At 52.7% G+C, this 27,714-nt stretch overlaps 11 protein-coding genes across 11 annotated transcripts; 6 read left to right on the top strand and 5 right to left on the bottom strand.

The window, feature by feature from the left end:
- Positions 1 to 668: 668 nt before the first annotated feature.
- On the top strand, positions 669 to 2,684 carry J4E86_011485 (uncharacterized protein; the record flags this gene model as incomplete). Its single annotated transcript, XM_051451976.1, has 3 exons — positions 669 to 1,802; positions 1,950 to 2,001; positions 2,056 to 2,684. 3 exons carry the CDS (start codon positions 669 to 671, stop codon positions 2,682 to 2,684), a joined length of 1,815 nt encoding a protein of 604 aa, XP_051296873.1.
- A 3,021-nt stretch (positions 2,685 to 5,705) lies between these two features.
- J4E86_011484 (uncharacterized protein) lies at positions 5,706 to 7,826 on the top strand (the record flags this gene model as incomplete). The annotated part of the gene is made up of 1 exon (XM_051451975.1): positions 5,706 to 7,826. The coding sequence occupies one exon, from the start codon at positions 5,706 to 5,708 to the stop codon at positions 7,824 to 7,826; it is 2,121 nt and encodes a 706-aa protein (XP_051296872.1).
- Positions 7,827 to 8,544: 718 nt separating this feature from the next.
- On the top strand, positions 8,545 to 8,757 carry J4E86_011483 (uncharacterized protein; the record flags this gene model as incomplete). Its single annotated transcript, XM_051451974.1, has 1 exon — positions 8,545 to 8,757. One exon carries the CDS (start codon positions 8,545 to 8,547, stop codon positions 8,755 to 8,757), a length of 213 nt encoding a protein of 70 aa, XP_051296871.1.
- Positions 8,758 to 10,474: 1,717 nt separating this feature from the next.
- On the bottom strand, positions 10,475 to 11,209 carry J4E86_011482 (uncharacterized protein; the record flags this gene model as incomplete). Its single annotated transcript, XM_051451973.1, has 1 exon — positions 10,475 to 11,209. One exon carries the CDS (start codon positions 11,207 to 11,209, stop codon positions 10,475 to 10,477), a length of 735 nt encoding a protein of 244 aa, XP_051296870.1.
- Positions 11,210 to 12,189: 980 nt separating this feature from the next.
- On the top strand, positions 12,190 to 13,458 carry J4E86_011481 (uncharacterized protein; the record flags this gene model as incomplete). The annotated part of the gene is made up of 2 exons (XM_051451972.1): positions 12,190 to 12,538; positions 12,590 to 13,458. The coding sequence occupies 2 exons, from the start codon at positions 12,190 to 12,192 to the stop codon at positions 13,456 to 13,458; spliced, it is 1,218 nt and encodes a 405-aa protein (XP_051296869.1).
- Positions 13,459 to 14,746: 1,288 nt separating this feature from the next.
- J4E86_011480 (uncharacterized protein) lies at positions 14,747 to 16,077 on the bottom strand (the record flags this gene model as incomplete). Its single annotated transcript, XM_051451971.1, has 2 exons — positions 14,747 to 15,948; positions 15,996 to 16,077. The coding sequence occupies 2 exons, from the start codon at positions 16,075 to 16,077 to the stop codon at positions 14,747 to 14,749; spliced, it is 1,284 nt and encodes a 427-aa protein (XP_051296868.1).
- Positions 16,078 to 17,676: 1,599 nt separating this feature from the next.
- On the top strand, positions 17,677 to 19,192 carry J4E86_011479 (uncharacterized protein; the record flags this gene model as incomplete). The annotated part of the gene is made up of 4 exons (XM_051451970.1): positions 17,677 to 17,695; positions 17,749 to 18,404; positions 18,454 to 18,976; positions 19,029 to 19,192. 4 exons carry the CDS (start codon positions 17,677 to 17,679, stop codon positions 19,190 to 19,192), a joined length of 1,362 nt encoding a protein of 453 aa, XP_051296867.1.
- Positions 19,193 to 20,906: 1,714 nt separating this feature from the next.
- J4E86_011478 (uncharacterized protein) lies at positions 20,907 to 21,536 on the bottom strand (the record flags this gene model as incomplete). The annotated part of the gene is made up of 1 exon (XM_051451969.1): positions 20,907 to 21,536. One exon carries the CDS (start codon positions 21,534 to 21,536, stop codon positions 20,907 to 20,909), a length of 630 nt encoding a protein of 209 aa, XP_051296866.1.
- Positions 21,537 to 22,388: 852 nt separating this feature from the next.
- On the bottom strand, positions 22,389 to 22,964 carry J4E86_011477 (uncharacterized protein; the record flags this gene model as incomplete). Its single annotated transcript, XM_051451968.1, has 1 exon — positions 22,389 to 22,964. One exon carries the CDS (start codon positions 22,962 to 22,964, stop codon positions 22,389 to 22,391), a length of 576 nt encoding a protein of 191 aa, XP_051296865.1.
- A 1,896-nt stretch (positions 22,965 to 24,860) lies between these two features.
- J4E86_011476 (uncharacterized protein) lies at positions 24,861 to 25,559 on the bottom strand (the record flags this gene model as incomplete). Its single annotated transcript, XM_051451967.1, has 1 exon — positions 24,861 to 25,559. One exon carries the CDS (start codon positions 25,557 to 25,559, stop codon positions 24,861 to 24,863), a length of 699 nt encoding a protein of 232 aa, XP_051296864.1.
- A 596-nt stretch (positions 25,560 to 26,155) lies between these two features.
- J4E86_011475 (uncharacterized protein) lies at positions 26,156 to 27,446 on the top strand (the record flags this gene model as incomplete). Its single annotated transcript, XM_051451966.1, has 4 exons — positions 26,156 to 26,303; positions 26,353 to 26,388; positions 26,438 to 27,272; positions 27,323 to 27,446. 4 exons carry the CDS (start codon positions 26,156 to 26,158, stop codon positions 27,444 to 27,446), a joined length of 1,143 nt encoding a protein of 380 aa, XP_051296863.1.
- Between the last annotated feature and the right edge of the window lie 268 nt (positions 27,447 to 27,714).

The following is a 27,714-nucleotide window of genomic DNA, read 5'->3' as shown; positions in this document are numbered from 1 at the left end:
AACTATTGACCTGGACAGCCACACAGATGCCGACGATTTTCGATAAATCCGCGTGTGCCATGTTGCACGCACATCATGAGATGTGCAGCTCATCTCCCGCGGCGGGGATGATGTCGATGCTGGGTTATTTTTATCCGGATACGACCCTATACCGGGGCTTGACGTCGCTGTCTGGCCGTTGAGTATTGCTTCTCCACATGGGCCAATGATTAGCGAGGACGGGGCGAAAGGGTCGTTCCCTGTCTTGCCGCATCGGGCCTTCTAGAATGCTTGGTGAGCTTCAACAGTCGACGACTGCGATGAAAGCAGCAACATACGAAGGATGCGAATGTTGGGAATGGTTTGAACAGGCTGTTGTTGAAGAGCCTGCATGCCAAGATTGCTTGACCAGGCTTCAGGGTTGGGATCACCGCCGGCATCCGCGTTCCTGCGTGCCTGCTCGTTCGAGAAGGCACTAATTAGCTGTGACCGTGCGGCTAATGCACGTCCGATGAATAGCCTTCAGACGGCAGCGACGTCTAGATCCAGCAAAACGTCACCGGCGAATAAATACTTCGCTGCGTCCTGCTCACCATTCCTCGCCCACGCCGCTCTCTCGCACCCTTCTCACTTCTCAAGACTTCATTCTACGCTTTTAATATCGTCTTCTTCCTCCTAATACCAACATCATGCGCGTCTCCTCCACCATCCTCGCCGCTGCAGGCCTCTTGACCTCGGCCAACGCTGCCATCAAGGGTTTCAACTATGGCGCCAACTTCAACAACAACCAGGCCAAGGTGCAGGCCGACTTTGAATATGAATTCAACGCCGCCAAGCAGCTTCCTGGCACCAATGGATGGACCAGCGCCCGTCTGTACACCATGATCCAGCACGGCACCCAGACCGACGTCATTGAAGCCATCCAGGCTGCTATCAACACCAAGACCGGTCTCCTCCTTGGCATGTGGGCCTCCGCCGGTCAGGCCAACTTCAACAACGAGATTACTGCTCTCAAGGCCGCCATTGCTCGTTACGGCACTGCCTTCACTGACCTCGTTGAGGGTATCTCCGTTGGCAGTGAGGATCTCTACCGTGTCACCCCCACTGGTATCGAGAACAAGTCCGGCGCCGGTGCTCAGCCCCAGGAGCTCGTCAACTACATCAAGCAGACCCGTGATGCTATCCGCGGTACTGCTCTCCAGGGCAAGCCCATCGGTCACGTCGACACCTGGACTGTCTACGTCAACGCTACCAACAACCCCGTCATTGAGGCCGTTGACTTCATCGGCATGGACGCCTACCCCTACTTCCAGACCACCATGAACAACAACGTCGGTTCGGGCAGCCAGCTCTTCTTCGACGCCTACCACCAGACTGTTGCCGCTGCCAAGGGCAAGCCCGTCTGGGTTACCGAGACCGGATGGCCCGTTAGCGGCGAGACACTCAACCAGGGTAAGCCCAGTGCGGATAATGCCCGCATCTACTGGGAGGACGTTACCTGCCAGCTCGTCAAGGACAACGTCAACCTGTGGTACTACATCCTCCAGGATGTCCAGTACGGCAACCCCGTCCCCTCGTTCGGCATCAAGCCTGCGGGTGACCTGATGCAGGTGAAGCCTCTGTTCGACCTTTCTTGCCCTGCTGGTTCCGCACCCAGCAACCCGTCCAAGAAGGTCTCTACCGATGGTACTTGCGGTTCCCAGGGAGGTGCTACCTGCGCTGGCTCGCCATTCGGTAACTGCTGCTCGCAGTACGGATGGTGCGGAAACACTGCCGGACACTGCGGTACCGGTTGCCAGAGCGGATCGGGCACTTGCACTAAGGTAAGCTAGTACCTTCCAATGCTCCTCTTGTCACCCATTCTCGCGTCGATCCTATATACTTTGTCTGCGCTCTTGTCTGTTTCTTGCAATTGCCTTTGTTCCGTCTCTGCCCCGTACGGGGTTGCACGGACTAATGGCCATTGGAAGGAGCCTTCGAGCAGCAGCAGTATTGGAATGTCAACGGGTATTGGGTCGACGAGTAAGAGGGCTGAGGAATTCTTAAACCAGACGGTCAGAAGCTAACATCCCTCAGTAAATGCTCCGACATCCCAGCCCACAATTGTCACCATTCCAGTAATTAGCTTTGATCGCCCGACCCCAACAGCTCAGAGTTCAGCTTCGCTTTCCGCTCCGTCTACCCGAATTGGTCTTGAGAATATCGAAGGCCTACCGCAACCGACCTTTACCCCTCTTCAAGAACCATTCGAATACCCCCATCAGCTCATCCCCATTGATAAGGCCGACCCTACCAAGGTGATCGGCAACGGATACACTGCCCAGCTATCACCTACCATATCAACCGTCTTCGTTTACGACATCCGTCCTGAGTTCGCCGGCAAGACTTGCACTTTGGCTCTACACATGCCCCCGCCCTTTCCCCTACCCGAAACAGCACCCGTTCAAATTCGCACTCCGGGCGGTATCAGTGTATCCCGCCTCGCCAACCAAGTCCCCGATACTGTGTCTATGCAGAGTGTCGGTAACTCTAGTCTCGTCGGTGTTGCACAACTCATCGAGCCTGCACGTCAATACAACGTCGCTAGTTTTCCCTGTGAAGCTGGTCAACGGGTTAGTTACCAGGTGGATTCGATCAATGGGCTCGACATGAATTGGTTCCAGATGACGTATCCTGCTCTCGGGCTGTTTATGCTGATTAGCTGAATTGGATGGAGGTTGTATGGAGTGGTGGCAACGTGGAAGACTGGGATGTCGACTGTATTATTACGAACCTAAAAGTCCTAGATCCTTTTAATGTAATGTATACACCAAGTATACGTATCTTGATTATGTCGTCGTGTGATGTGCTACTGAACTGTATCGTACTTAACCAATGCGTTCAGTGTGAGACGGCTCAGTAGCATATCATAAGGGGATATGGGCATGAGCGTAAACCAACTACACATGATTCCCTCGCATCCCGTGTAGATGATCAAGAGATGAGATAGCGCAAGACGTAGCCAACCGCGAAGTGTGTCATGTAAAAAGTGAAGAGCGAAGAGCGACATGCGACATTGAAATACGAGATACCTCAGATGAGGTTAGCCTGGCCGACGCTGAGATAAATACCTAAGATTGTACCCCAACAAAACAAAAACGCGAAAGACCTGCCTGCAGCCACCACCAATTTCCCACCCAAACCTTCCAAACCTTCTACACCCAGCACCATGCGCTTCACCACCCCCATACTCATTCATCTCGCGTTCCTCAACATAGCGTCAGCCCAAGGATGCCCCGACGGCGGCACAGCATGCGGATATTATGGTACACTCTGCTGTGAAGTCTGTATGACAGACGCGGATAATCAGGCTGTTTGCGAGGTTCCTGCTTTTGCTAGTTCGGTGCCCGTGGTCAACTCAGATCTTACTACTATGATGTCGACGATGGTGGTTAGCACGGATACTGCTACTGTGACGCTGATACCGACGTTGAGCTCGACGCAGTTCACGATCGCAGAAAGTTCAGAGTCAATGTCTGGGACGGGGGTTGGGGTCGCTAGTAGGACGTCATTGCTGTCTTCTAGCACTGCGCAGAGTGCGGATACGAGCGTTACGTCGTCTTCGGTGTCGACGACTGGCGCGGAATCAACGGTGTCGACGGGTTCGGCTGATGCGTCTGATGTGCAGGCTTCGACGACGACGGGAGCGAGTGGAAGGGTGGGGAGGAGTTGGTTTGGTGTTGTGGGAGTTGGTGTTGTTGTTGCGATGGTGTTGATGGTTTAAGTGATGGAGAAATTATCGAACGGAACGAAAGGAACAGTACAAGAGGAACAACATCACAGGATATGAAAGGTATGAGCAGCTCGCCAAGCGCGCGGAGAAGCCCTCGAGAGCTTCGACATTCCGCCAGTCTCTCCGCCATAATATGAATGTCTCCTCAGCCTTGCCTCAGCCTTGAGTTGCCAAGTTGGCAGATATGCAAGACATAGCTCGACAAAGAGTAGCGCACCTCAGCCTTGATCGATATTTATCGAGGCTGCTCGATAAGAATTCCGAATCCCTTCTCCATTCCCGGCGCCAAAATGCAATTCCTCCAGCTTCTCATCTCAGTTGGTTCATTCGCATGCCCTGTCGCCACAGCGCTACGGATTGAAGTACCCGATGATATACTGAGGAGACAAGACTGCGCGAACCCATGTGGCTTTGGTGGATGGCTCTGTTGCCTGTCAGGCTGGGATTGTGTCACTAATGCGGCTAATCAAGCTGATTGCGTATATCCCTCGGACCTACCTACATCACCGCGGCCAGCTACTACTGTACCTCTACCTACACCACCGCGACCAGCTACTGCTGCACCTGATACGTCTAGCACTAGGACTAGCGTGCCATCCAACACCAGCACAGGACCCAAAAGCTCAACGTCTAGCCTCCGGACTTCGGATCGCTCATCACAGTCAACGTCTCGTCGTCCTTTCCAAAGTCCTGCTCTAGCCACTGCCACTGAAACGCAATCAACAACGTCAACGCCTTCTGTCCCTTCTCCTCAGAATGGATTGAGCTCTGGCGCTGTAGCAGGAATAGCGCTTGGTGCTATATTCGGTGTCGGTATCGTAGCACTGGGGATATTCTTGCTATACCAACGAAGAGCAAGGGCTTTGAACACGGAGCAAGTAACGGGATATGGTGCGGATCTTCCGGTGGCCTGTAGTATGAGGCAAGAAGTGCGTGGCGCGTCTGAACTTCCGGTTGTGGACAAGACTCTGCGAGTGGATAATCGGGGTTTTGGTGATTCGACACTTCCGATTGCTGAGTTGGATGGCAGGAAAGCAGTGTGATAGAAGTTGTATACGCTTCCAAGGTTACATGCCAGCATGCGGGCGCTTAGCTAAGAGTATGTTACGCTTTTCCAGAAGGTTTGTATGACTAAAGCTCGTTCCCATGTGGGAAGAGATATCGATAGGTGTAGCATCGCTACCATACAACCGTTCATCGCACACCTCGCAACTACAGTACTATCTATTTTAGCCCTTTAAGCGCCCTTTAACGCCCTCGCACGTATAATATACCTTTAATTTCTAACTACTTTTTTATTGTACTCTAAACTATCTACCTAGGTAATTTCTACTGCTTACACACTAGCTATACATTAACATAATGTCGCCCTTAACATCTCCTCACTCTCTAGGTGTAGCAATACTGCCTCCCTGATATAGAATCATCCTCGCGCGGATCAAAGCCTCTGAGATTGAGCGATCGGACGAGTTGTGGCTAATAACGAGATGAAGATACTGAGAATCGACCAGGACTTGCTTTGGCGCAGACAAGCGGCGTTACGGGTACAGCCTAGTAAGTAAGCTCCCGATAGCACCTCATGGTAAATGATTTACAATCGATCGTGATTACCGAATGCATGCTTGCACCTTCCCGATGCTTGCTCAGATCCCCACCAATAGCCGGCCACTACACGAACGTCATTGCAATTTGGCAGCGACTGTAGCTTCCCATACACATAAAACATTGTGCGCGAATGCCCAGACGGAACGAAGCTTCTCAACATATCATGTAAGCTGCGTGGCACAAATGGTCCATCATTCTTACCTCGTAGGGCGCGGCTGCAGAATAAGCCCGCCACCTGGCCGCCGATACCCGAGGCGCAAAACCCAGTCATACCCGGGCATCCGCCCACCACCAATTCCTGCGCCATCCGTTGTATCACCCTATCATCTATAACTCTTATCCCATTACCATGGACGACTCCGCTACTGGCACAGGCCAACAGGATGCCAATTCGGCGTCCGCAAGCAAAAAGCGGACCCACCCCGAGGACTTCAAGCGTGCATATAAGGCTTGCATCAACTGTCGTCAACGCAAGGCAAAATGCATCCTGGGTACGGGGCCAGATGGTGGTGAACTAAAGCCACCATGTCAGCGATGCAAGCGGGAGATGCGCGAGTGTGTGTTTCGCTCCGAGAGAAGCTGGGTTAAGAGACGTAAACCGGGGGAAGCGGCGCGCGAGGGCGAGGAAGACGATGAGGCTGTTCATGATCGCCCTCAGTCAAATCCTGCGCCAAACGTGCAGCCCTCGCCAGCTCATAGGTCGTCTATATCGACGCATGGTTTCACGCCGGGGACTAGTCCGCATGTCAACGGCACGAATCGCGCTGAGTTTCAGTCACCTCATGGGCATCTTCGCAGGATCTCGTCGAGCCAGCCGGATCTTGCGCATTCGGTTATGCGGACCGTGGTCTCGAGTGGGAGCGATGCGTTGAATTTGCTTTTCGAAGCTGCGCACCACCGCGATGCTATCGATAGCCAGGAACAGTCGGGCTCGCAAGCATATGAGACTCCTAGGTCGGGGCCATCGGGCTATGAGGGTGTTCCGTCGTCGCCGTTCCATACCTTCAGAGCGCAGCCGGTGCAGATGTCGACGCCGTCACCAGAGACGCTGAAGACGTGGACATCGTGTCGGTTCGTGCAGATGGGCTGGTTCTCCGCGCATGAGGCGGTCACCTACGTTGATCTATTCTTCAAGAACTGCTCGCCGTTGTCGCCAATACTGGGAGAGTTTTACTCTCATCATGAGAATCACTACACGCTGATTGCGCTGGATCCATTCTTGTGCACTACCATACTTATGATTTCATCTAGGTACAACATTCTTCCTGGTGTAGGTGGCGCATCCAGAGGTTACTTCGTGCACGACAGGCTTTGGGAGCAATGCCAGCGCTTCATCATGAAGATCATGCTCGGCCAGGTTAAGCCATCCAAAGCGCAGAGTCGGACGATCGGATCCATAGAGGCGCTTCTCTTGCTATCTGAATGGCACCCTCGCGCGCTGCATTTCCCCACTGCTGCTGATGGCTGGGATTGCGAGCTCATGATCGGCGCGAACAACACCACAGAGGAAGGCGCGAAGCTGTTGGAAGGAGATGTAACGTCCAACCGATGGCTTGAAGATGTCATTGAGCCCGCAAAGCGTTCCGACCGTATGTCATGGATGTTGATGGGCTGCGCGCTGTCACTGGCACAAGAACTGGGTCTCTTTGAAGACAACGCTAGAATCGACAAGGACCAAGTCTCCTACCCAAAGTTTACGACGGAGTACCTCATCTTACGGAGGATTCGGGCTCGGAAGCTACTATACGTTTTGCTCGAACAGCTTTCATGGAGGCTCGGTTGCACATCGATGATCCCGCAGAGTCTTAATCATGCTCTGATGGAGAAGATACCAGTCGACTCTGCGACTGGTGCGGTCGAGCAATGGCAGTCGTTCATGAGTGCCTGGGTCGAACTCACCAAGCTCGCGCGCTCAATCTCAGACACCATCTACCCAAACACCGCCACAACACGAAGCTTACTACGCACTGGTCGCTACATCGGGCTGCTCGAACACTTCCAGCCACTACTGGTATCATGGCGGAAGAAGTACCTCGACCCATGCAAGCTCAAAGTCGGCCTCCACGACATGCTCCACATCGAATACCAATACGTCCGCATCTACACCAACTCCCTCGGCATGCAAGCCGTCGTCGAGCGTACACTCGCTGAAACCGATCCCGATGTGCCGCAGGAAGATAACCTTCCCTTCAACCTCGAGCCGCGAGACTACGACTTCATTCAAGAAGTCGTCGACGGAAGCTGCCAGATCCTGCAAAAGGTCTGTCAGCTTTCTGAAACAGGGGCGCTGCGGTACTCGCCTGTCAGGATCTTCTTGCGGATAACGACTAGCTCAATTTACCTGATCAAAGGGTTGAGTTTGGGGAGTCGGAATGCGAAGTTGCAGAGCTGCTTGGACATCCTGGATGCCGCGATTAGAGCTCTTCGCGCGAGTAAACCGCAATCTCTCCCCACTACTGTCGTCTACTAATGATACATCTCAGGTACTCTCGATGACATGCACCTCGCATCCCGTTACGCCACTCTCCTCGACCTGCACGTCGCCCGCCTCCGCGAATCCTTCGTCGTGTCATCCCGCCCACCCCGCCTGCCCTCGCGCGCAACATCCACCCCTCACAATACCTCACATAACACTTCACACGCGGCCTCTGCCTCCGCAACAGAAGGCATGGCGTTCTTGAACAATCATAATGCGGGCCAGTCTAGCTTGTCGAGCCTAGCGGAGAACGTAACGGGGCTTATGCCTGATATGCCGGATGATGATTGGTTGGCGCTGCCTTTTGATCCGGCGATGGCGCCGTTTGGGTTGGATGGTGGGTTGCAGGGAGGGTTTCAGGGGTTTGATGATGGGACGTTGGATTTTATTTGGAATCTGCCTATGTAGGGGTGGTGGATGAGGTGGGTGTGGTGGGTGTGGATAGGACATGGGAAACTGTACAGGTCTTGCGACTACACGCTTCAGGCGTGTTGGGGTTTGCTCCTCAAAGAGACGGGTGATAATGGAACGTTCCAACCCAAGTTTTAGACAATTTCGTCATAAAGAATAGGATATTGGAGCAAACTCTACACCCAGAACGCACACATAAAAGAGTGCGCCCACGTCGCTCACTCTTCTCAACCATCACCACAAACTCACTCATCCATCGCACAGCCAAGCGTATCCATTTCCACAGAAAGCCTTACCCAATATGCCAGCAACGTTCACCGACCTGCTCTCCGCATTTATCGCAATCACCATCACGATCCTTGCTACTATCGCTGTCCAGGCGAAAGCCGACGGCAACTCATACGCGCTTATCATGCACAAGGTCAAGACCGCGCTCGTCATCCTCTTGCCGAACTTTGCCGTTCTCCTCATGGTCTGCTGTCTCGTTCCGGGGGTCCTGCGACAGGATGACTAGCTTGGGCGTCGCACGGTATCGGTAGGCTCACTGTGGGAAGGAGTGGGGGTACGGGGAGAGGGGTTTATAGAAGGCTGTATTGATCTAGGCGGTTGTATAAGGGGGGAGGGAAGGGGGTTTGGGTGAAAGGGCTAGAGATGCGATGTATGTACACCGTTTGGTCTTGCAGTGTTGATAACCAGAAACATCTTATGGAAACATTAGTCGATGTAAGACTAACCGTAGTATATCGTATCCGGGTGATGAACGGGGTACATGTGAATGTGTCATGGAGGACTATACATCAGCCGACTCTCTCCAGAGAGTCTTCTAGCTCTTTCCCGAAGAGGTTGTGTTGGCGGAATTCAGAAAAGAGAACAAGAAACTCACCGGCTGCATCAGTGCTTCCTCGTGGGTTCTGTTCCAGTGGGTATCAAACCACGAAGGGGAGTAGCAAACTCGACATCACTCCAGCAGAAATACCATACCATTACAATCCCTTCAAAATCCAACGCCCCACCTCCCCAACCCCCAAGCCTCCATGTTCTCATACCTATCCCCCGATTTCGCCCTCCTAGCGCTATCCTGCTCAGGTCTCATTCTACTGCGCATCCGTAAGCCCCTCAAGATCATAGGGCTTCTTGCCTGCATGTCTATCTACCACATGCGCGGCGACAACCACGATAGCTGCGTGATTAACGCGCTCCAAGCATGCGACTACATCGTTCCTCACTGCGCTGCGAAGACGGAAACGTGCGAGGAGTTTCATGGATGGGATGGATTGGTTGATGAGGAGGGGTATCTGGCGCATTGTGGGAGCGAGTGTTAATGACATCGATGCACGATTTTGCCCTGAGTTACCCATTAATCCCTCTCAAGCTTGTTGTTACTTTGTCCAGCTCATCTCGCATCGATTTCACATCAACGCGCACCATTCTAAAACACTTGCGCTTCCCAAAGACTCCTTTTTAATGTTGTCTTCTCTACTTCAGCTTTCAAGACTGACATCGCCGATACCATCGTCAAAGTCGAAGAAGTGGAATCGCTTCTCGTCCTCCTCATCCACTTCTGAATCGTCCTTCAGAATATTGATATCGAACCATTCCATTCCTCCATGGTCGCGTTGTCCCACATTCCCGCACCTGGTCTTTCGGCGCGCATGTTCCTCGGCTCTTTTCCTTCCGCCAAACATCGCAGTATATATCGATAGCACTGCGCAAGTTACCACAAATGCCACGCATAGTACGATATAAGCTTTGAACTTCGTAGGCCCGTCGAATTTCGGCTTTTCGCTGACGTAGGTAGTTTTGTCGAGTTGAAGCATGTAGATTCCATCTACTACGAAGTAGACCAGAAATAGCGGTGCCATGCAAGTGACGAACATGACTATGATAGTTTGGAGGGACATTATAAATATGCGAAGATAGTATAGTATGTTGTATGGCAGTGGCAGGGGAATGATAGAACGCTGAGTATGCAGAAAGAGCCTTATCGGCGGGCAATGATGTGCCGCTTAAGATTCGCGAAACCGTGCCGCATCACATACATAGATAAGATCGATGTTTGCTTGCAGAAACATGTCCCGGGCGCTTGCCGATAGCTTAGCGCCTCAGCTTGAAAGTGGCTAGCTTGTGATCCAGAGCTAACAAAATATATGTATAGATCGTGTCTCTAGCAGCAAACCACAACATGTGGCGCAGCGAGTGAATCACACAGCCGTATATCGTATTTCATTCTATCAGCCCGAAGCATTCATACCCATCTCTTCCCTCAGCGCATCCCTAACAATAACTCCACACATCTTCTTATACGGATTCGTCCTGACACTCATCTCCCTCGCCACTTCATCTCCATATCTTGCCGCAGCCGCAAAGTCTTTACTCGCTTGCTCCTCCAACTCCGACTTCGTCATTCCATTTAGCCGCACTTCTGATTCCACAGCTTTGAGATACAGATACGCGCGGTGCGAATATGCCGTCCGTAGAATCTTCGCAGCATGCGGCGATACGGCTGGTGTTGATGTGGAAGCTGTGGAGACTTTAATCGCTTGCGCGAGATCAGAGAACACAGCCTCAGTGTCTGACTCCGATGTCTCAGTCATAGCTGCGAAAATGGTCTTCCCTTCTGCCAAAGTAGCTTCAAGCTTCATCCGCCGTACCATGGCACGGTTCACCCACGCGCCCGCATACGCCGGCCACTGCTCTACCACCGCATTCAGTTCTTCGATCGCAGAGTCTATCTCGGTGGCGCTTGATGTGCTGGAGATGCGGCCTATGATTTCGCTTTGTTGGCGTTCAAGCACGGCGAGCTGCGTGTCTGGTATGATGGGATGGGCGGGTAGTGATGGGTCGATTGATGACGATATGTCTTTTTGTTGGCCGACGGAGGAAGGAAGGGTTTCTGGATCGAATAGCGCGTTGAGGATGCGTGCGTCGTTTGCGGATAGGGATGTGTTGGGGAGGGTGACTGCCATGGTTGTGTTGGGTTTGGTTGTGGGATAGATGGCTCTCTTGAAGCAGTGGTCTGGCTAATTAGGAATTGAACTCTTTTTGAAGGTGGTAGAAGAAGATTGGCATATGGACTCAGCGAGGGAACATCTAAGTTCTTTCACGTGAAAGCCATTTTGATCATCGCGATGTTGCATGTCACGTTCTTTCACTCGGCTTAAGCTGCGGAATTCCACGGCAAAGTTCAGGTAGGCTGCGGAAGGCGGCTCGCGCGAGGCTGTCTGGCTCGGCCTATGCGCGGATGGACGAGAACACCATCTAATGGCTCTCCGCGTCGGTGTTTTCTTGTAACTTTTGAACAAGCCACACTATAGAGCCGCTGAAGTGCATAAAGTCAGATGAAAAATGATTATAATATACCTGGTGGTGGTGAAGTCGCATGGTTGTGAATTCAGTGAGGGCAGCCTCGCCAGGGAATTGACGGCTGGCCTGCAAAGCCGCAACAACAAGGCGGCCGGCCAACACTCTTCCTAGACGCAACATCATGCATCACAACCACACAGCCCTGTTTCCAGGGTATGCGCAACTAGTCGCAAACACCATAATCGCGATCTGACGCAAATCGCTCGCCGAGAGCTTGCTACAACCACACGACTGCGACGCGTCGTTCTTACGGCGGATGCAGGCGGATCATTCATTGGCGGAAAGCGGCGGACAACACTTGCTTTCTGATGGCGGCCAGTGCACGTGAGCTCGGCATAACCAAGTAAATGACGCTACCTGGATTGAATATGGTAATTGCTAGCAAGAGTGATCGGATATCGGTTCGAGAAGGGAAGTGGATGCAGAACGGTAGAAGATAAAGAATGGCTGCGCATCGGTGCCTAGTGGGCAGTTCACTACACTTCGCAGCACTGCTTTATCACTCCCTAGTCAGAGATCTGAGTACTTTGAACTATACCTGAGTTACTCAACTGTTCATTCCTGTTCTCATATCACTTTCACAATGGCGCCCGCTGCTATCTCCCCACCTGCATCGCCACGGCAATCTGCTGCCACCCCTTCCGATGTCTCTTCGTACCAAGGCTACCACCATGTACACTGGTATGTCGGTAACGCCAAACAAGCAGCTTCGTTCTACGTCTCGCGTATGGGCTTTGAGCGTGTTGCATACCGCGGACTGGAGACTGGATCAAGAACCACCGCGTCCCATGTTATACGGAACGGCAAGGTGACTTTCATCCTCACATCGCCCTTGAGGTGCCTAGAGCAGGGCTCAAGATTCAGCAAAGAAGATGAGCAGCTTCTTCGAGAGATCCATGAGCACCAAGAGCGCCATGGTGATGCCGTCAAAGGTACGTGACAACCCTTACAATGTGAGAACTATTGCTGACTTACCAACCCAGATGTCGCTTTCGAAGTCGACAACGTAGACGCCATATACTCCGCCGCCGTCTCATCAGGCGCAGCCACCATCTCAGCCCCCCACGACATCTCCGACAGCTACGGCACCGTCCGCCTCGCCACCATCCGCACATACGGCGACACAACGCACACGCTCATCCAAAAGAACAACTACGGCGGCATCTTCCTCCCCGGCTACCGCCCCGAATCCACATCCGCCGACCCCCTCCAAAAGTACCTACCCCAAGTCAAGCTCGAAGCCATCGACCACTGCGTCGGCAACCAAGACTGGGACGAGATGGAAAGCGCGTGCGAATACTACGAGAAGGTGCTTGGTTTCCACCGCTTCTGGAGCGTCGATGACAAGGATATTTGCACCGAGTACTCGGCGCTCAAGAGTATCGTTATGAGCTCGCCGAATGATGTGGTCAAGATGCCTATCAATGAGCCTGCCAAGGGCAAGAAGCAGAGCCAGATTGAGGAGTACGTTGACTTTTACGGTGGTCCTGGTGTTCAGCATATTGCGCTACGCACTGATAATATCGTTCGCGATATTACCAACCTGAAAGCGAGGGGCGTGGAGTTCATCAAGGTGCCGGAGACGTACTACGATTCTATGAAGATGCGGCTCAAGAAGTCGGGACTCAAGCTCAACGAGGACTTTGAGGTGCTGAAGAGCTTGGATATCCTGATTGACTTTGATGAGGGTGGTTACCTACTGCAGCTTTTCACAAAGCACTTGATGGATCGGCCGACGGTGTTTATTGAGATTATCCAAAGGAACAACTTCGACGGGTTTGGCGCGGGTAACTTCAAGAGTCTGTTCGAAGCAATCGAGCGGGAGCAGGATGCTCGGGGTAACTTGGTTTGAGCGGCGCGTCGTGTCGATGGTGGGTCGTAGCATTTCCTGGCGTTCATCTCGTTACTAGCGATGCGGTCGCTGGCCGTTCTTCGGACTCTTAGCACATTCTCAGTCAAATACGTACCATATTTCACATCGCAAAGTTCCGTCGCCCTTACTAACCCACGCTGACTCATATCGCCCACCCCGTCTCACCCTGCAACGCCACGCGCCCCAACGTCTCGAGACGCGTTTCACACCCTGCCCCTCATCGTCGTCAACACCACCACGGATCGAAACGCACATCCTCCCATATCACACCTAGCCAAGCATATCCGCCATCGAAAATCCGGCCGAAAGCGCGCTTGCCCAGTGCAGCTCACACTGCGCCGCGACGTCTTGACCCAGCCAAGCCACACCCGCATTACAGGGCGAGCAAACCGCCAACAACGCCATTCAAATCCCGTGACAAACATACCTTCGGTCTTTGCGGATTCCGGTCGCGGATGGCTTTTTGCTGCTTCGGCAAGTGCATTTCTTACTTGCATGATTAGTATGCTGAGGCCGTGGAATCCGTGGAGATTGCGTATAAAGCGATAGGTCATCGCACTGTTGTATGGCACAATGAGAGTAGCGCCGACTTCTGCTTTCTGAAGCCGACGGCGAAGCTCTGCTGGATTCTTGGCTTTCGAAAGGAACCTCTGCTTCGACACTCTATTCCTCATCAGAGGCGGACCTCTGCCGATTCGGCTCGTCGTGAGCACATGCGCATAGAAGTCGCCGCGCCCTTTAGCCCCGGATTCAAATGTTCAGCGAAGTCAGCGAAGGCAGCGAGAGGACGTCACGAGATTTGTTGGGCATAGCTCTCATGAAGGACCTCCTTAGGGTTTCAGCGCGAACCAGATCACCATAGATCGCATGCACGCAAGATCTCTAGCTTAGCTCTATATCAGAGTCATGAATTCGTGATATCTATAGTCTAGCAACACATTGGGATCTACCGACAAAGATACATTGAGATGATGATGATGATAGGCAACGGGTGAACATGACATTATGCACTAAAAAGAAGAGATGACCACGTAAAGAGTGAATGGCTGCCCCATTTAAGTAATTCTTGTTTCAGTTTAAACATGTGCCGTCATATACGTTATGACGCCTAGTGTTGTTCCCATACTCGTACAGTTGATCGTTCTGCCAGGCTGTTGTAGCAGATCTTGTCTAGACATGAAGGAAAAGCGTCGCGCGTAGTGCAGTAGAGCTTGCCGACGCTGAAAGTCAATGGGTACTTCAGAAGAGTAGCCCATGACGAGCGCGCTTAGGCGAAGGCTCCGACAATGGACATACCAGCTGCGCCCATAAGGACATAGATGAATGCATAAGTCTTGGTGCTGCCGGTCATTGTGTGCTGAGCCTCTTCAGAGAGGAAGTCCTCGGCCAGCAGATCGACGAGCGCAGCGTAGATCAGAAGACCGGACGAGATGGCGTTGAACACTCCGACGATGATCAGACCAAACGCCGAGTTGGGGTCGTAAGATCCACGAGTAATGAGTCCGATGGCCTGGCCAATGGGCGCGGTGGTACCGAAAGCAACAACGAGAGCCCAGGGCTTCCAGCTGTTCTTGGGGTAAGGAACATCCGCGATACGTGTGCCGAGACCCAGACCCTCGAACATCTGATGGAAGACGATGGCGATAAGCAGGATGATGAAACCCTCGGCGGTAATGGAGATGGTCATGCCGACGAAGACGGAGTGGAACAGGATACCACCCTCGATGAGCGTGATCTGCATGGACTGCTTCTTGAGGACAAGAGGGTCGACAGCCGCCTCGACGTCGTCGTCAAAGTACGAGTTGGCCTCCGGTTGGTGAGGAGCCTGTTGCTGCTGGTACGATGGCATAGGAGGCATGGCGCGGTTGATCGTGGCAAGCATCTCGTCGCGCTGGCGCACGTATTGCTCGTAGAAGACGATGAACCAAGGTGGCATCTCGGACTTGGCCTCGAGCTCGTCGCTGCCGCTCTTGGGGAACGGGAAGTTGTCCACGGGGTAAGTTGACTCCTCGACCCATCCTCGCTTCTCGTCGCGCTGAGCGAGCATTGTCTTCTGCGAATCATAGCTTTCGACTCGTCGGATGGGGTTGTTGAAGGCCGCCTGGATGCCAGTGGTGGAGGGGTGGGCGTGTTGTGCGCCGTTGAATGCCTCTCCCGTTGCGCCACCGTGGCTGTGACCGCCAGTCTTCGCGTGAAGCCACATCTCAATCGTGAAGAGAATGAAGAGCGAACCCATCATGATCACACCTGGCAGAGCAGGGTAATCGTCGGTGAAAAGATCCGGTAGGCATGGGTCGTTGAGCGACGCAAAGGCGGTCGGCAGTAGATGGACGAAGGCAGTAGCGATTAGAACACCAGTACCAAAGTGCTTGCAGAAGAAGAAGACCTTCGGTGGGATCTTCATCCACTTGACCTTCTTTGCTACTACTGGAAATCCAGCACCGAAGATGGAAGCGAAGAAGACAATGACTAAGAAGACGTTAGTGGTGTACTATGATCGGCTTGGATGTACTTACAAACTGCAGCAACGTGCAGAGGAAAGTCATAGACGGCAGCATCCGCCTCGCTGCCGCACTGAGGCTTCTCCGTATCAGACATGGCGAAGATTACAAAGAATGTATGTTTAGTTCAAGGAATGTGTGGAATAATCCCAGACTTGCCAGCAGTCCCGTCGCCGGCGACGATGAACAAGAAGAAAGAGACGAAGAAAGAAAGGAAGTCAACACACTCTCTCAAAGAGTAACAAGAACTGAAAACGCACAGAAGTGATGTTGTGAATATGGGCAGCAGGCTCGGCACTCCAGACTATGTATTGCTTTAAGGGCCAGTAGGATAAGAGACACTAACCGCATCATGCAGATCTGCACGTCTCCAGAACACCTGAAGACGATAGTGGGACCTCGATACAGTGGCCTGTGCCTCAGCTATCGCCTGCAGTGATAGGTGCTCCAAGCAGCAAACGCGGAGGTCCAGACGGTGTCAGGACCAGCCAGCCTTGCGCCGAAGACGAAAGAAGCATTGCCATGAGGTTTCCAGGCAGGAACTGGAATTGCCTGCGCCCAGCCTTCGAAGCTCATTGGAGACGGCTGTCATGCGCGTAGATGCTTGGCAGGCACGCTCGATCTGCGAAGGGGTGGGGATGTGATGCGGCTCAAGTCTCGTTTCCGGCGAGTGGGCCAAGCGAGTGGGACAGCTGACGAAGTGTGGAGGTGCGAAGCATTAGGGGTGAGGCTTGACTGCTGCCATCTGGTGCAGCAGGAGTTCGAAGTGGCTCAGCATGCCGATGTCGTTGGCCAATGGGCCGTTTCGCGATTGCGTTGACGTGTGTGGGCCAAGCTCGGCTTAGTTTCGTGCCGTAGTGATAAGCTTGGCATGGGCCGACTCGGTGAGTTTTGAAACCTGGAGATGTAAAAGAAAGTCGTCGTGGGGATATAGATGGCGTCCACTATGGCCCCACGCTGTAGCCGATGCAATCCTGCCGCGGCGATCACTGCGTTCCAAGGCTGCGCTATCTGTCAGGCGTGTGACGATTTTAGCCGGAGGGAAAGAATAGCCAACCCTGGAGAACTTGCGACGCGTCTTCCGAGTCATCAAACCACCGCACCAACAACAATTCCATCAAGCCCACTTCAAGAATGGAGATGGGTGTGTGGGGACGCGTTCGTCCACAGATGACAAGCTTTTCAACGCGTCTTAGCATCGTAAGAGTTCCGGTCAGTTTAGATCGCCGCTAACATCTCCACGTTGTACACGCGTGCGCGGGCATTTTCACCACGCCTCCGCGCATGCAGACAGCCAAGCCTTATAAGGTATCAAGATAAGGCCAAGCTCATCAAGTCATACCATAACAGGTATCACGGCTAACCCACCATGTACTAGCGAGCCGTTGGAAGTGCTTAGCGAGTTTCATGCTCCGTGCCCAGCAATCCTACACCTGCACCAACGTGCAGTGTTCACACATTGTAGCACCGAGTAAACGATCTGGCCATTCCACTATGACTTCAGGGTTCAGAGAAAGAAACTCCTGCGGAGGAGGGCGGGAAATACGCCGCGGTGGCGTTCGCAGCGGTGCTTTATTACATTGCATGCCCTGAGCTGAGGCATATATCACCCACTTCGTAACTCCCACACCGTAGCAGATCCTAGAGATCGCCCATACACACACATACGCGTCCCTCAGCCCATTGCCCGGACACCATGACTTCCGATCTTCACAGTATGTCTCAGGCAACCCAAGCCCGTGGTTCTCTTGTCTGACCGTCCGTCTAGCTTCACCTAATGGCCCATCACACGACCAAGCTGCTGGGCAAACAAGCGCTCCAGTAGGCTCTAGCACTACGCCTTCGTCAAACCAGGCCAATGTCGGCGCCGAGCATAGGACAGATGCCATTGAGCGGCTGTCATCTGTAGACAATGCATCGTCGCGGGGAGCCAAGGACGATGTCACCATCACCGTCCACAACGATCCACTCGATCTCCGCAAACATGTCCGCGACGATGTGACCCAGAAACAGATGAAGAGTGACTATCCACTCGCCAAGCCCAGGCACATGAAGAAGTTCTACACAAGACAGAATGCCTTGATCGACCAATTTCTCCAGAGCGGAGATGAAGAGCGCTTGGCTGCTCTTGACATGGTCGAGAATGGACCCAAGGTCCGCTTCGCCGTGAACGCTTCCTTCATCGTCAACTTCTGCTTGTTCATCATCCAGATGTATGCGGCCATCTCCACAGGCTCGTTGTCGCTGTTTGCGACAGCTGCAGACGCCTTCATGGACTTGGTCTCTTCGGTGGTGATGCTCATCACATCGCGCATGGCAGCACGGCCAAGCGTTTACAAGTACCCCGTGGGGCGGACGCGTATCGAGACGATCGGCATCATCATGTTCTGCTGTTTGATGACAACGGTAGCCATCCAGCTCATCGTAAGTACTCCTTCCCGTGTGGCCGGCTCAGCTATTGACATGTAACAAGATCGAATCTGGGCGTTCCTTGGCTGGCGGTGCCACGGAATCGGAGGAGCTCCACATCATCCCCATCGCCTTTGTTGCGACAGCCATCTTCTGCAAAGGCTCCTTGTGCGTCTACTGCTTCATCTATCGGCGTTACCCCGCTGTCCACGTCTTCTTCATCGACCATCGCAATGATATTGTCGTCAATGCCTTTGGTCTTGCCATGTCGATCGTCGGTAGCCGCGTCGTCTGGTATGTCGACCCTATCGGTGCTATTCTCATCGGTCTCTTGATCTTGGTTTCCTGGGCTGCCAATGCCTTCGACCATGTCTGGCTGCTTGTTGGCAAGTCGGCACCGAAGGACTACATCAGCAAGTTGATCTACATGGTTGTCACACACGACGACAGGATCCAGAGAGTCGATACTTGCCGCGCGTACCATGCTGGGCAGAACTACTACGTCGAGGTAGACATTGTCATGGATGAGGGCCTGCCGCTGAAGGTTACTCACGACGTCTCGCAGACCCTGCAGAGGAAGCTTGAAGGTATGTCTCAGTCACTCACTTACATCCACTAGCCGACACTAACACGCGACAGGTCTTGCCGACGTTGAGCGAGCCTACGTGCACGTCGACTACGAAAGCGAGCACGACATCTTCGAGGAGCACAAGCCCCTCTACGAAGTCACGCAGTCTAAGACCATCAAGGAGCGCGTCAAAGCTTTGCGCTACTTGTTCAAGAAGAACGAGAAGGGTGCATGAGCATCTATACCTGTATACCATGTATTTCTACGGTGCCACTGGCATCAAAAGTTCACGTTTTCCTTTACCTCATTTATACCCCAGCGCAGCAATACACAAGGCCGCTGTTGTTACTGTTACTGTTAATGCGAATGTTATTGTTAATGAGACACATTGTCTTGACTTTTGACCTAGACTTTCTGCATCGTGTTTCTCTTGCTTCATCTTTCTTTGTTTTGAGCCTTTGACACCCTACAGTGTTACTGAAACCACTGTTAGACAGCCACTACCTCTTTCTCTTGGCTTCGTGTCTCTTCTCATCGATCTTACCAGCAAAATTCCTCAACTTCTTCACGAAGTCTGACGCGTATACCCCCCGCTTCCTAGTTTACATATCCATCTACGCATTTTGATATCCCTTCAAACCGCGATATGTCTCAATCTACATCATCCCCCATTCTAACACCCAAAGACTCCGAAATTACTCATGAACAACCAGATTCACCAGCAACAGCCCCGTCCGATCACTCCGACGAGACTGAAATTACTCATGAAGGATCTTCATCAGTAACAGCCGCATCCGAAAACTCCGATGGCACGGATGATACAGCAAGTACTCACGAACAACCATCATCACCAGTAACAACCCCATCCGACCACTCAGATGACGCCACCACCTCCGCCGACTTCGCTGACCCAAAAGCCTCTACCCTCAAAGCCGAAACAAAAGTACGTAGGCCTCTAAGCAAAGTACAAGAACTAGCCGCTTGGTATGATTTACAGGCGAACGGAAACTTGAGATTACAAGTTTTGACATGGGATGGAAGAGTGGTAGATACGCCTAAACACGAGTCTAAGAAGTCTAAGAAGACGCCGCAAGCGGAGGAGGGGTTGATGTAACGAGGCGCGATAGATGGTTTCGTTGGTGAACGGGAGTAGAGAATGCGAGGGGATGGGCGGGTTGGATGGATGTTTGCGAGTTTGAAGGAGGATGGGCGTTGGAATAGCTCATGGAGTGACAAAACATCATGTTATTAGCTTGATCGCATGGCAGTACCCGTGTTCTCTGCACGTACAAAGCCTACTCCATCCCAGCCTCCTTCACCCCCTCCATCTCACCACCCCACCCTCTCCATCCACCCATCCTTCTCTTCCACCTCACACCAGCCATATCCCCCTACCCCTTCGACGAAGCACTCATCCTAGTCCTACTCCTCTTCATCAGCGCATCCATCTCCGACAGTAACATCCCCAAGAAAGCAAGAGTGGTTATCATTTCTGGGTTCATCCTGGCAATCGTTCCTTGGTTCCTTTGGCAATCGCAGTATCACAATGTTGTGCTGTATAATAATGTTCAAGCGGGGGTGAGGAGACTAATAGGCAGATGTATACTGCTGAAAGGTGTGGGTTCAAGTTGGGGGAATGTATGAAGATTGTTAGGGGTTGTGCTGAGGAGGTGCGCGGTAAGGTTGAGGGGGGGAAGGAAGGAACGCGGACGTAGTGAGATCGTGCTTGGCTTAAATGTCATCTCTGGACGAAGCCGGTGTGTGATGGTGTATTGGCCGTATTGAGGTTTCTTTTGAATCCCCTTCGGTGGACATTATGTATTTATCGTGGTACTAGTTACATGCTTACTGGAAGCTAGCTCGTGCGTGCCGTCGTCGCAATGACAAGAAGAAAGCAGAACATATCCTGCACCTGTGTACCAAACCTCTTGCCACACATCGCCAGCTTCTCACTTCGTCCTCCACCAACCCTCTTCCAAGTCCGAGTCTGGATACTCCAACGAGAAGTCATACATCATCTCGTCCCACTCCCTTTCAGCCTCCTTCACTGGATCATACGTCGATGAAGCCCAGCTCGTACCGACGCGGTTCGCTATTTGGTGGAGCGGGGTAGACCTTGAGCCTTCGTAGGTATCGCAAACAGTGATCTGCTCCTTCTTCGGGTTCGCATAGATCTCTACGGCTCCAACGCCCAAAGAGTACCAGTCTCCTCCATCGACCTTGGCGGCCTCGTAGCGGGCTTCGCGGTTGACGAAGAAGAGGGCCGGATAGCGCCGGCGTGTTCTGACGCGGAGCTTTTGCTTGACTTGGCTGATGAAAATAGTGTTGGGGTGAGGCTTGACACGAGCATACTTGTCTGGTCTGTATATGCGATCTTCTAGCGCGATGGCCCAAATTTGTGCGCGGATCTCGGCAGGTAGGCGGGGAAAAGCGTGGAAGAGCGACTTGTTGATGGATCTTCTAACCTTGGAGGAGCGTTTCCTTGGTACGGGCACGACTGTGAATCGCTCAAGGAAAGGATTATGGTCTTCATGCCTCGTTTCCTGACACCTTTTCTTAAGCCAGGCCGTGGCGTCCATCCCTGGAAGGTAGGCGCAAAAGACCATCGTCGAAAGGCCAGCTGAAGGCGCGTGTAAACCTTTGGGAGGGTCTGCTTAGAGAGCAGATATCGTCGCGCTTTTGAAGGGGCGACGGGGGAGATGAAGGGCCGCAAAGTTCGAGAGAGCGCAAAATTCTCCGTGTAGCGAAATCGCCCGTGACCAAAGGTAAAGGCAGGAGCGTTTGCTTGTGCACGTGACGCCAAGCACAGTGTCGTCATGACGTGATGAGGCACGGTTTCGCGACTTCCTCACACTCACCTCGCTACGCAGCTTCTCAGCTGTCATCCGGAGTAGCTGTCCATCAACTGTATCATGCCAATTCTTGAACACTGGCCATAACGCGCACGTCTTGTCGGGATAACGACCGGTCAGCCCGCGAGCTTGTAACCTCAACGATGGGTGTGAGAGTTCAATTAGATGCGGCCGGTACCGTGATCGTCGACGCGACACTGCTCTTCTGGACTGCCGAATGAGTCGGTGGCCTTTCCCATCAGGCGTTTTTCTCTTACTCAAGTCGAAGCTGTGCTCTGATAATCAACCAAGCCCCAGACTGGTGTGCGGCTTACAGCTCTAGCTCGCGAGCGCTGGTACCCAGGTATCTATCATGTTTGCTGGATACTTACTGAAGGTGTTAGTGAGTCCTAAGATAGATGACTACAAGACCTACGAGTCTGATAGCTCTATTACTCTGCGAAGAGACGACGAGCAATGTCCTCTCAACAACCTCCGCTTTAGTGGCTCAATGATGGCATAACAGCTCCCTCGGCGGTCTTAGCTAGCCACTCTTCCATGGTGTCTGGTAATTTCGATCCAGAAGACAGCCACAAAAGACTACACAGGCGGACTTGGATACTGAGCCGCCGGGTTATCCGGCGAAGACCTACGACCCGTATTCGACGGCGCCTGGATCGTCGCCGCCAGCGCGAAGTACGGATTATCCGGCATAGACATACGCTTCGGCATGATACTCGCCAAACTCGGTAACGTAATCTGCACCCTCGTCTCCGGCTTCGGATTAAGCTGGATGAGCAAATCCGCCTCCTTGATATCCCTCAACACATCTTCAACATCACGCCCTTTCCTGACCCGCCTTAACAGCTCATAAGACTCGCTATCGGAGCTCGTCCGGATCAACTTGAATAGTTCGACATAGGCTTCGTTCTCGGCTTCCAAGGCATCGTATTTCCGTTTTAGTGCTTGGCCCTGGGTTTCAGATGACCGGGTAGCGTAGTGGCAGGATGTTGACCGTTTGACGCATTCGATACACACGGGTCTTTCGCCGTTGCATTTGATCTTCCTCGCGCGGCATTGATCGCAAGCGGAAGCGACGCGGTCCCGGGGTAACGGCGGGAGAGGTTCGTTGCGCGGGCGAACAGCGGACGGGAGGAGCGGTCTGAGTGGACGCATGGTTTTCGAAAGGGGGGGAAGGCAGGAAGAGGTCCGCGGAGAGAACCCTCAAAGACGAAGGCTGGGAATGATAAATGCGATCATGGTGGGTGGGCCCCAAAAACCCGGTCATCCATCTTTTAAGGTAATGATGGAATTTCTCGAATATCGATGCTGCGGAAAGACCAGGCCTGAATGGATCTCGATGGTAATTGGAACGCGGCAACTTAGCCCGCCAATCGGAAGCCGGAGATTCGATTGGGCATGTAGCCGAACTTCATCTTTTGCGCAGCAGCTTTTCTACGTGAAGGAATGCGAATCTGGCGACTGTCATTACGTGCCGTCATCTTGGTGTTCACACGGTTCGTTTAATCTTCGCTTTGGTACTATGGTTATTCGAAGATGCCCATTTGTCCGCCGCAAGCACTTCAGCACTGACAAAGCATCATCTCGTTCTCTGGAAAACCTACTCCCATCTGATTGGTGACAGTACAGAAACTCCATGGATATTTCTCATTCGTCAATACGACATGCTAGAAGAGATTCGATGGTGTACTGTAGTAGATGCAATGGTCGTTCCACATTCGTCTTACTAACGGTCCACCTGCAGCAGCGCAAGCAGGGCATTACTCCGGTTAGCCGCATCGAGGTTTCTGCGGCTGAATCTGCATGAGCAGCAAATATCTGTCTCCACAGCAATGGTCTTGGTATCCCGTATTCCCGCAGAGCTACGGCTGTAGTAAAAGCCTTGCGTTTATACATGCGGAAGTTCGATGGTGGGATGCCTGCCTGGGGTAATTCAGACGTCAATGCAGATACAGATGGGGTATGCCTTAGCGTATGTATGCTAGTGTGTGTCGGACCTGTACTCGAAGGTGAGGGCTGCATGCTACCGATGAGGAAAGCGTCGCACCGGAGCGTCGTCCGCAGCTCAATTGGTCGTGGGCAACGAGCGTACGGCGGATGCAGCGTGCGACACTCGGTGAGGTGGTCGGAGACTGAGGCACGCGCTCCAGATGAGGTTGGTAAGCTGGTGTTGCGCTTCATTGGCTGGGAACTCTTACCGCAGACCCTGATCTACGAGTCCTGCCGTTGACTTGAACACCACCATTGTTGCTTTCGATGTCGTGATTTCCTTTTTTTCATGACATCTTTGACTGTTGAGTGCACAGCGTATAGGCTGACTGTGCCTTGTTGTTTCTATCGACGTTAACAACTCTAGCGAATCAAGAAGTCGGGATAGTTTCTTGTTCCATCGCATGCAACTTGTGGCTTGGATAATTTATGGAGCGAACGCTACGTTATTCGGCCCGCATATGCTCATCGGTCAAGAAGGCCGTTCCAGTCGAGTCTTTTCTCCATCAGTTGGTAGAGAGATATTGCATCCAGATGAGTCAAGCAGATGCAGCATGAAACTCTGTCGGAGTATCCGCCGAGTTCACGGGATGCCAGCTCACCGTTTCGCATGTGCACTTACGTCATGAACGGCAGAATTGAATCTGATGTTTCTTTTCCTTCGTCGTCACGGTCGGTTACGCTACCGATAACCGAGATCTCCAGGGCTGAACGTGTTGGGGAACAACGTTGTTGATCTTAGGTTAGGATCGATGGCAGTCGGCTCCGTACCCGTCTTGCCAAGGGCCGCGGTACCCGTGGGTGTTGACGAGGTCTTGACTGAGCTTCTTGGAATGAGTCGACCGAGGTGTAGGAGTTGCGGATACGTTACATGGCTGTCTTCATATGCACATCATCGGTATTTGTCTGGTGATAGCGTTTATCGCCTTTACTGTGCCTTACGAGTGTAGTTTGGCCCTTCATCATATAGTATAACGTGTTACTACCAAGGTGTAATAATATCGGCGAAGGTTTCAACTCCGGCCGTTCGTTGAAAATGATTCCCAGTCAGGCCAACAACATCTATTGCAATACGTCAAAACTCAACTCTGTCTCCTCCTCCCACTGCCTCGCAAAATCCCTCAACACTTCAGTCCTCTTCCTCGCCATTTGCTTCCCCGTCTCTGTCTTCATCATGCCCTCCAACTTAAACAGCTTCTCCTCAAAATGCTCAATCGCCCTATCCATAGGCTGATCAGGCATCTTAGCCGCTCCATAGGAGAAACACCGCCCGATACCCACCGCACCGACAGCATCAAGACGATCTGCATCCTGTACGATTGCCAGTTCAGGATACGCTGCTAAGACACCCGCGGTAATTATAGGCTCGCGTATCTCGTGTGAATAGGATACATGATTAACGATATTGTCTACCACCACAGCCAGTTCGTAGTTTGAACCATGGTCCTCCAAGATATCCAAAATTTGCCTCTCGGCGTTTTGGCCTGGTCTGACGTATTTATGGTCGCCTACGTCGTGTAGAAGGGCGGCTAGGAAGAGGGCTGTGGTGTCGTAGCTGACGGAGGGGTCGCGAACGAGCTCGGCTTGAAGAATGCGGTTTGCGTTTGAGACGACGCGGAGAATGTGGTTGTAGTCGTGCGAGTTGTCATATTTTGACATGTAGTTGTGGACGAAGGCGTTGATGGAAGTGAAGAGGGGTTTGTACTCTTCGTGTATTGGGACTTGAGGCACTGGGATGGGGTTTGTGGGTCGAGGCGCCATGGTATGAGTTATGGGGTGGGTAGTAGGATCGATGTGGTTTAAGCACTGATATTGCTCTCTGATAGAAATCCTCTCCAGTGTTCGCACACGTAGATTAGGAAGTGACGAGCAAGTCAAAAAATTCGATCTGGACACGACGTAACGCAACAGGGCTCTGTGATGCTTGAAGAAACGACGTCTGTGTACTTCGAAAGGGCTGAGAGACGTGTAACGCGTTTTTCTGCCCACGCGGAGTCACATGATTGGCGACTTTCGTCCCTGAGACCAGCCGTCGCCCCTACCATGCCCTCTCAGACACTCTAAATGACATTAGTGAACATGACACTCCATATGAGATGCAACGATCTTTCTGAAACTGGCTTTGAACGAAAAGGAACAAATAGGAGTTCACTCATGTCTGCAGGTGGAGACGAACATCCGGGGTAGCTGAGCCGCAGCAGCCTCGGTACTTGGCCGGTCGGTAGCGCACGCGATAATGGAGCCATGATCTCACCCTCGCCCTTCGCTCCTATCTACACACACGTGCACTCGGACACGACCACATCCACGTCGCGCAATCGCATCATCTCGGCGCGTCAGCTGGGGCGACTGCAGACATGTACAGGCAGGCGACGCAGAAAACGGGCGAGGTGCTGTCCATGCCGTCGCAGTGGCTGGGCATGTACTCCGACTTCATCACCAAGAACAGCAGCGCCGTCACCCAGATTGAATCCGCACTGCGGTCACTGACATATATCATTCCTGGTACGCAGGGTTGAAATTCATATTTGCGCATCTCGCTAATCACGAACAGGCCGCTTCCGGGAATCTGAAGTCGCATCCGAGTCAAGTAGGTCGCGTCCGGCTATCGCGCATTCGTCCCGACTAACATAACCCAGTACACAGCGGCGTCCAAGTACTCTCCCTATATCATGACTCTCTCCTCTCAAAAGCCATGGCACAAATGCCCGGAACGCGGCGGCAGCCCCTCACCCCGCATCATCGATACACCAAGTTCTGGACGCAGAACTCGCCCACATACAAGCGCATCGCGCTAGTCCTCCAGATGATCCAATACACAGAACTGCTATGGGAGATGGCAGCGAAGCGGAAGGGCGAGAAGGTGCGATGGCGCGTCGTGGTGTTGCTGGAGATTGTCAAGGCAGTATGTCGGTTGCTGCTGCTTCGATTGACCAACTCGAGACCACTCCTGTCGCCGCCGCTTCCACAACGAGAAATTGATCCAAGCTCGCTAGAAGAGTCGTCGGCATCGGCCGATGGTATGGACACGCCGCCGAGTGAGCGCTCAGTCGAGGCAGAGAACTGGGCAATGCCTAGAACCGGCCTGTCCATGCCGAGCCTACCGGACTCTTCGGATATCTCAAGCTACCTCCTCTCCAAGGTCCTGACCGCGGACGATATCAAGCCCCCGAAGGCGCTGCTCCACCGCGTCAGCGGAAAGGGCGAGCTGGCCGAAGCACTGTATATTCTCCGACCGGTAGTCTACGCGCTGGCTATGCAACATTTCAGTGGCGACAGGAAGAGCTGGAGGCCGTGGTTGATTGGTGTCAGTATGGAGTATGGTGCAAGACAACTGGCCAAGAAGGACTTCCAAGAGCGACTCGCTGGAGGCCTTCGCGGCTTAACCGGGCTGGAGAAGGAGGAGCTGCGCAAGCGGGGCTGGTCCCTGGGATGGTGGGCCATGCGCGGCGCTTTCTACGAGAACATTACCAAGTAAGTCTTGTCACATTGACGTTCATTCAGCCATAACTAACATTGAACAGGGCCTGGATTCACAGTATCACCGGATCGCTGAAGGGCAAGCCTCTTCTCGACATGGTCGGCGGTGTCATCGAAGACTACGAGTTCCTTTGGGACCAGTACTACTTCCCCACCGCTACGCTATGATTGTTTCTTCGTCACGCACTCCTGGAATAATGCGATAATGTTTGACCTTCGCTTTTGCATGATCTGATCGCTGGACTGATCTTGGGTGGTTTCGCGTCTTCGCCTTCGCCTTTTTGTACATTATCCTTTCTTCAGATACCAGACATTTGCCATTGTTATAGTCCGTTGATTCTAATTGACGTATTTATCTACCGTGTTTAGTCGTGCTGAACTATCGCAATTCCCATGTCGCTCACTGACGCACTGCTGGAAGTACTAGCGCGCGAGC

The sequence above is a fragment of the Alternaria arbusti genome (assembly GCF_024043155.1).
Source record: "Alternaria arbusti strain BMP 1465 chromosome Unknown scaffold_35, whole genome shotgun sequence".
Classification (NCBI taxonomy): domain Eukaryota; kingdom Fungi; phylum Ascomycota; class Dothideomycetes; order Pleosporales; family Pleosporaceae; genus Alternaria; species Alternaria arbusti.
The sequence above is the reverse complement of the archived record's forward strand: the minus strand, read 5'-3'. Positions and strand labels throughout refer to the sequence as shown.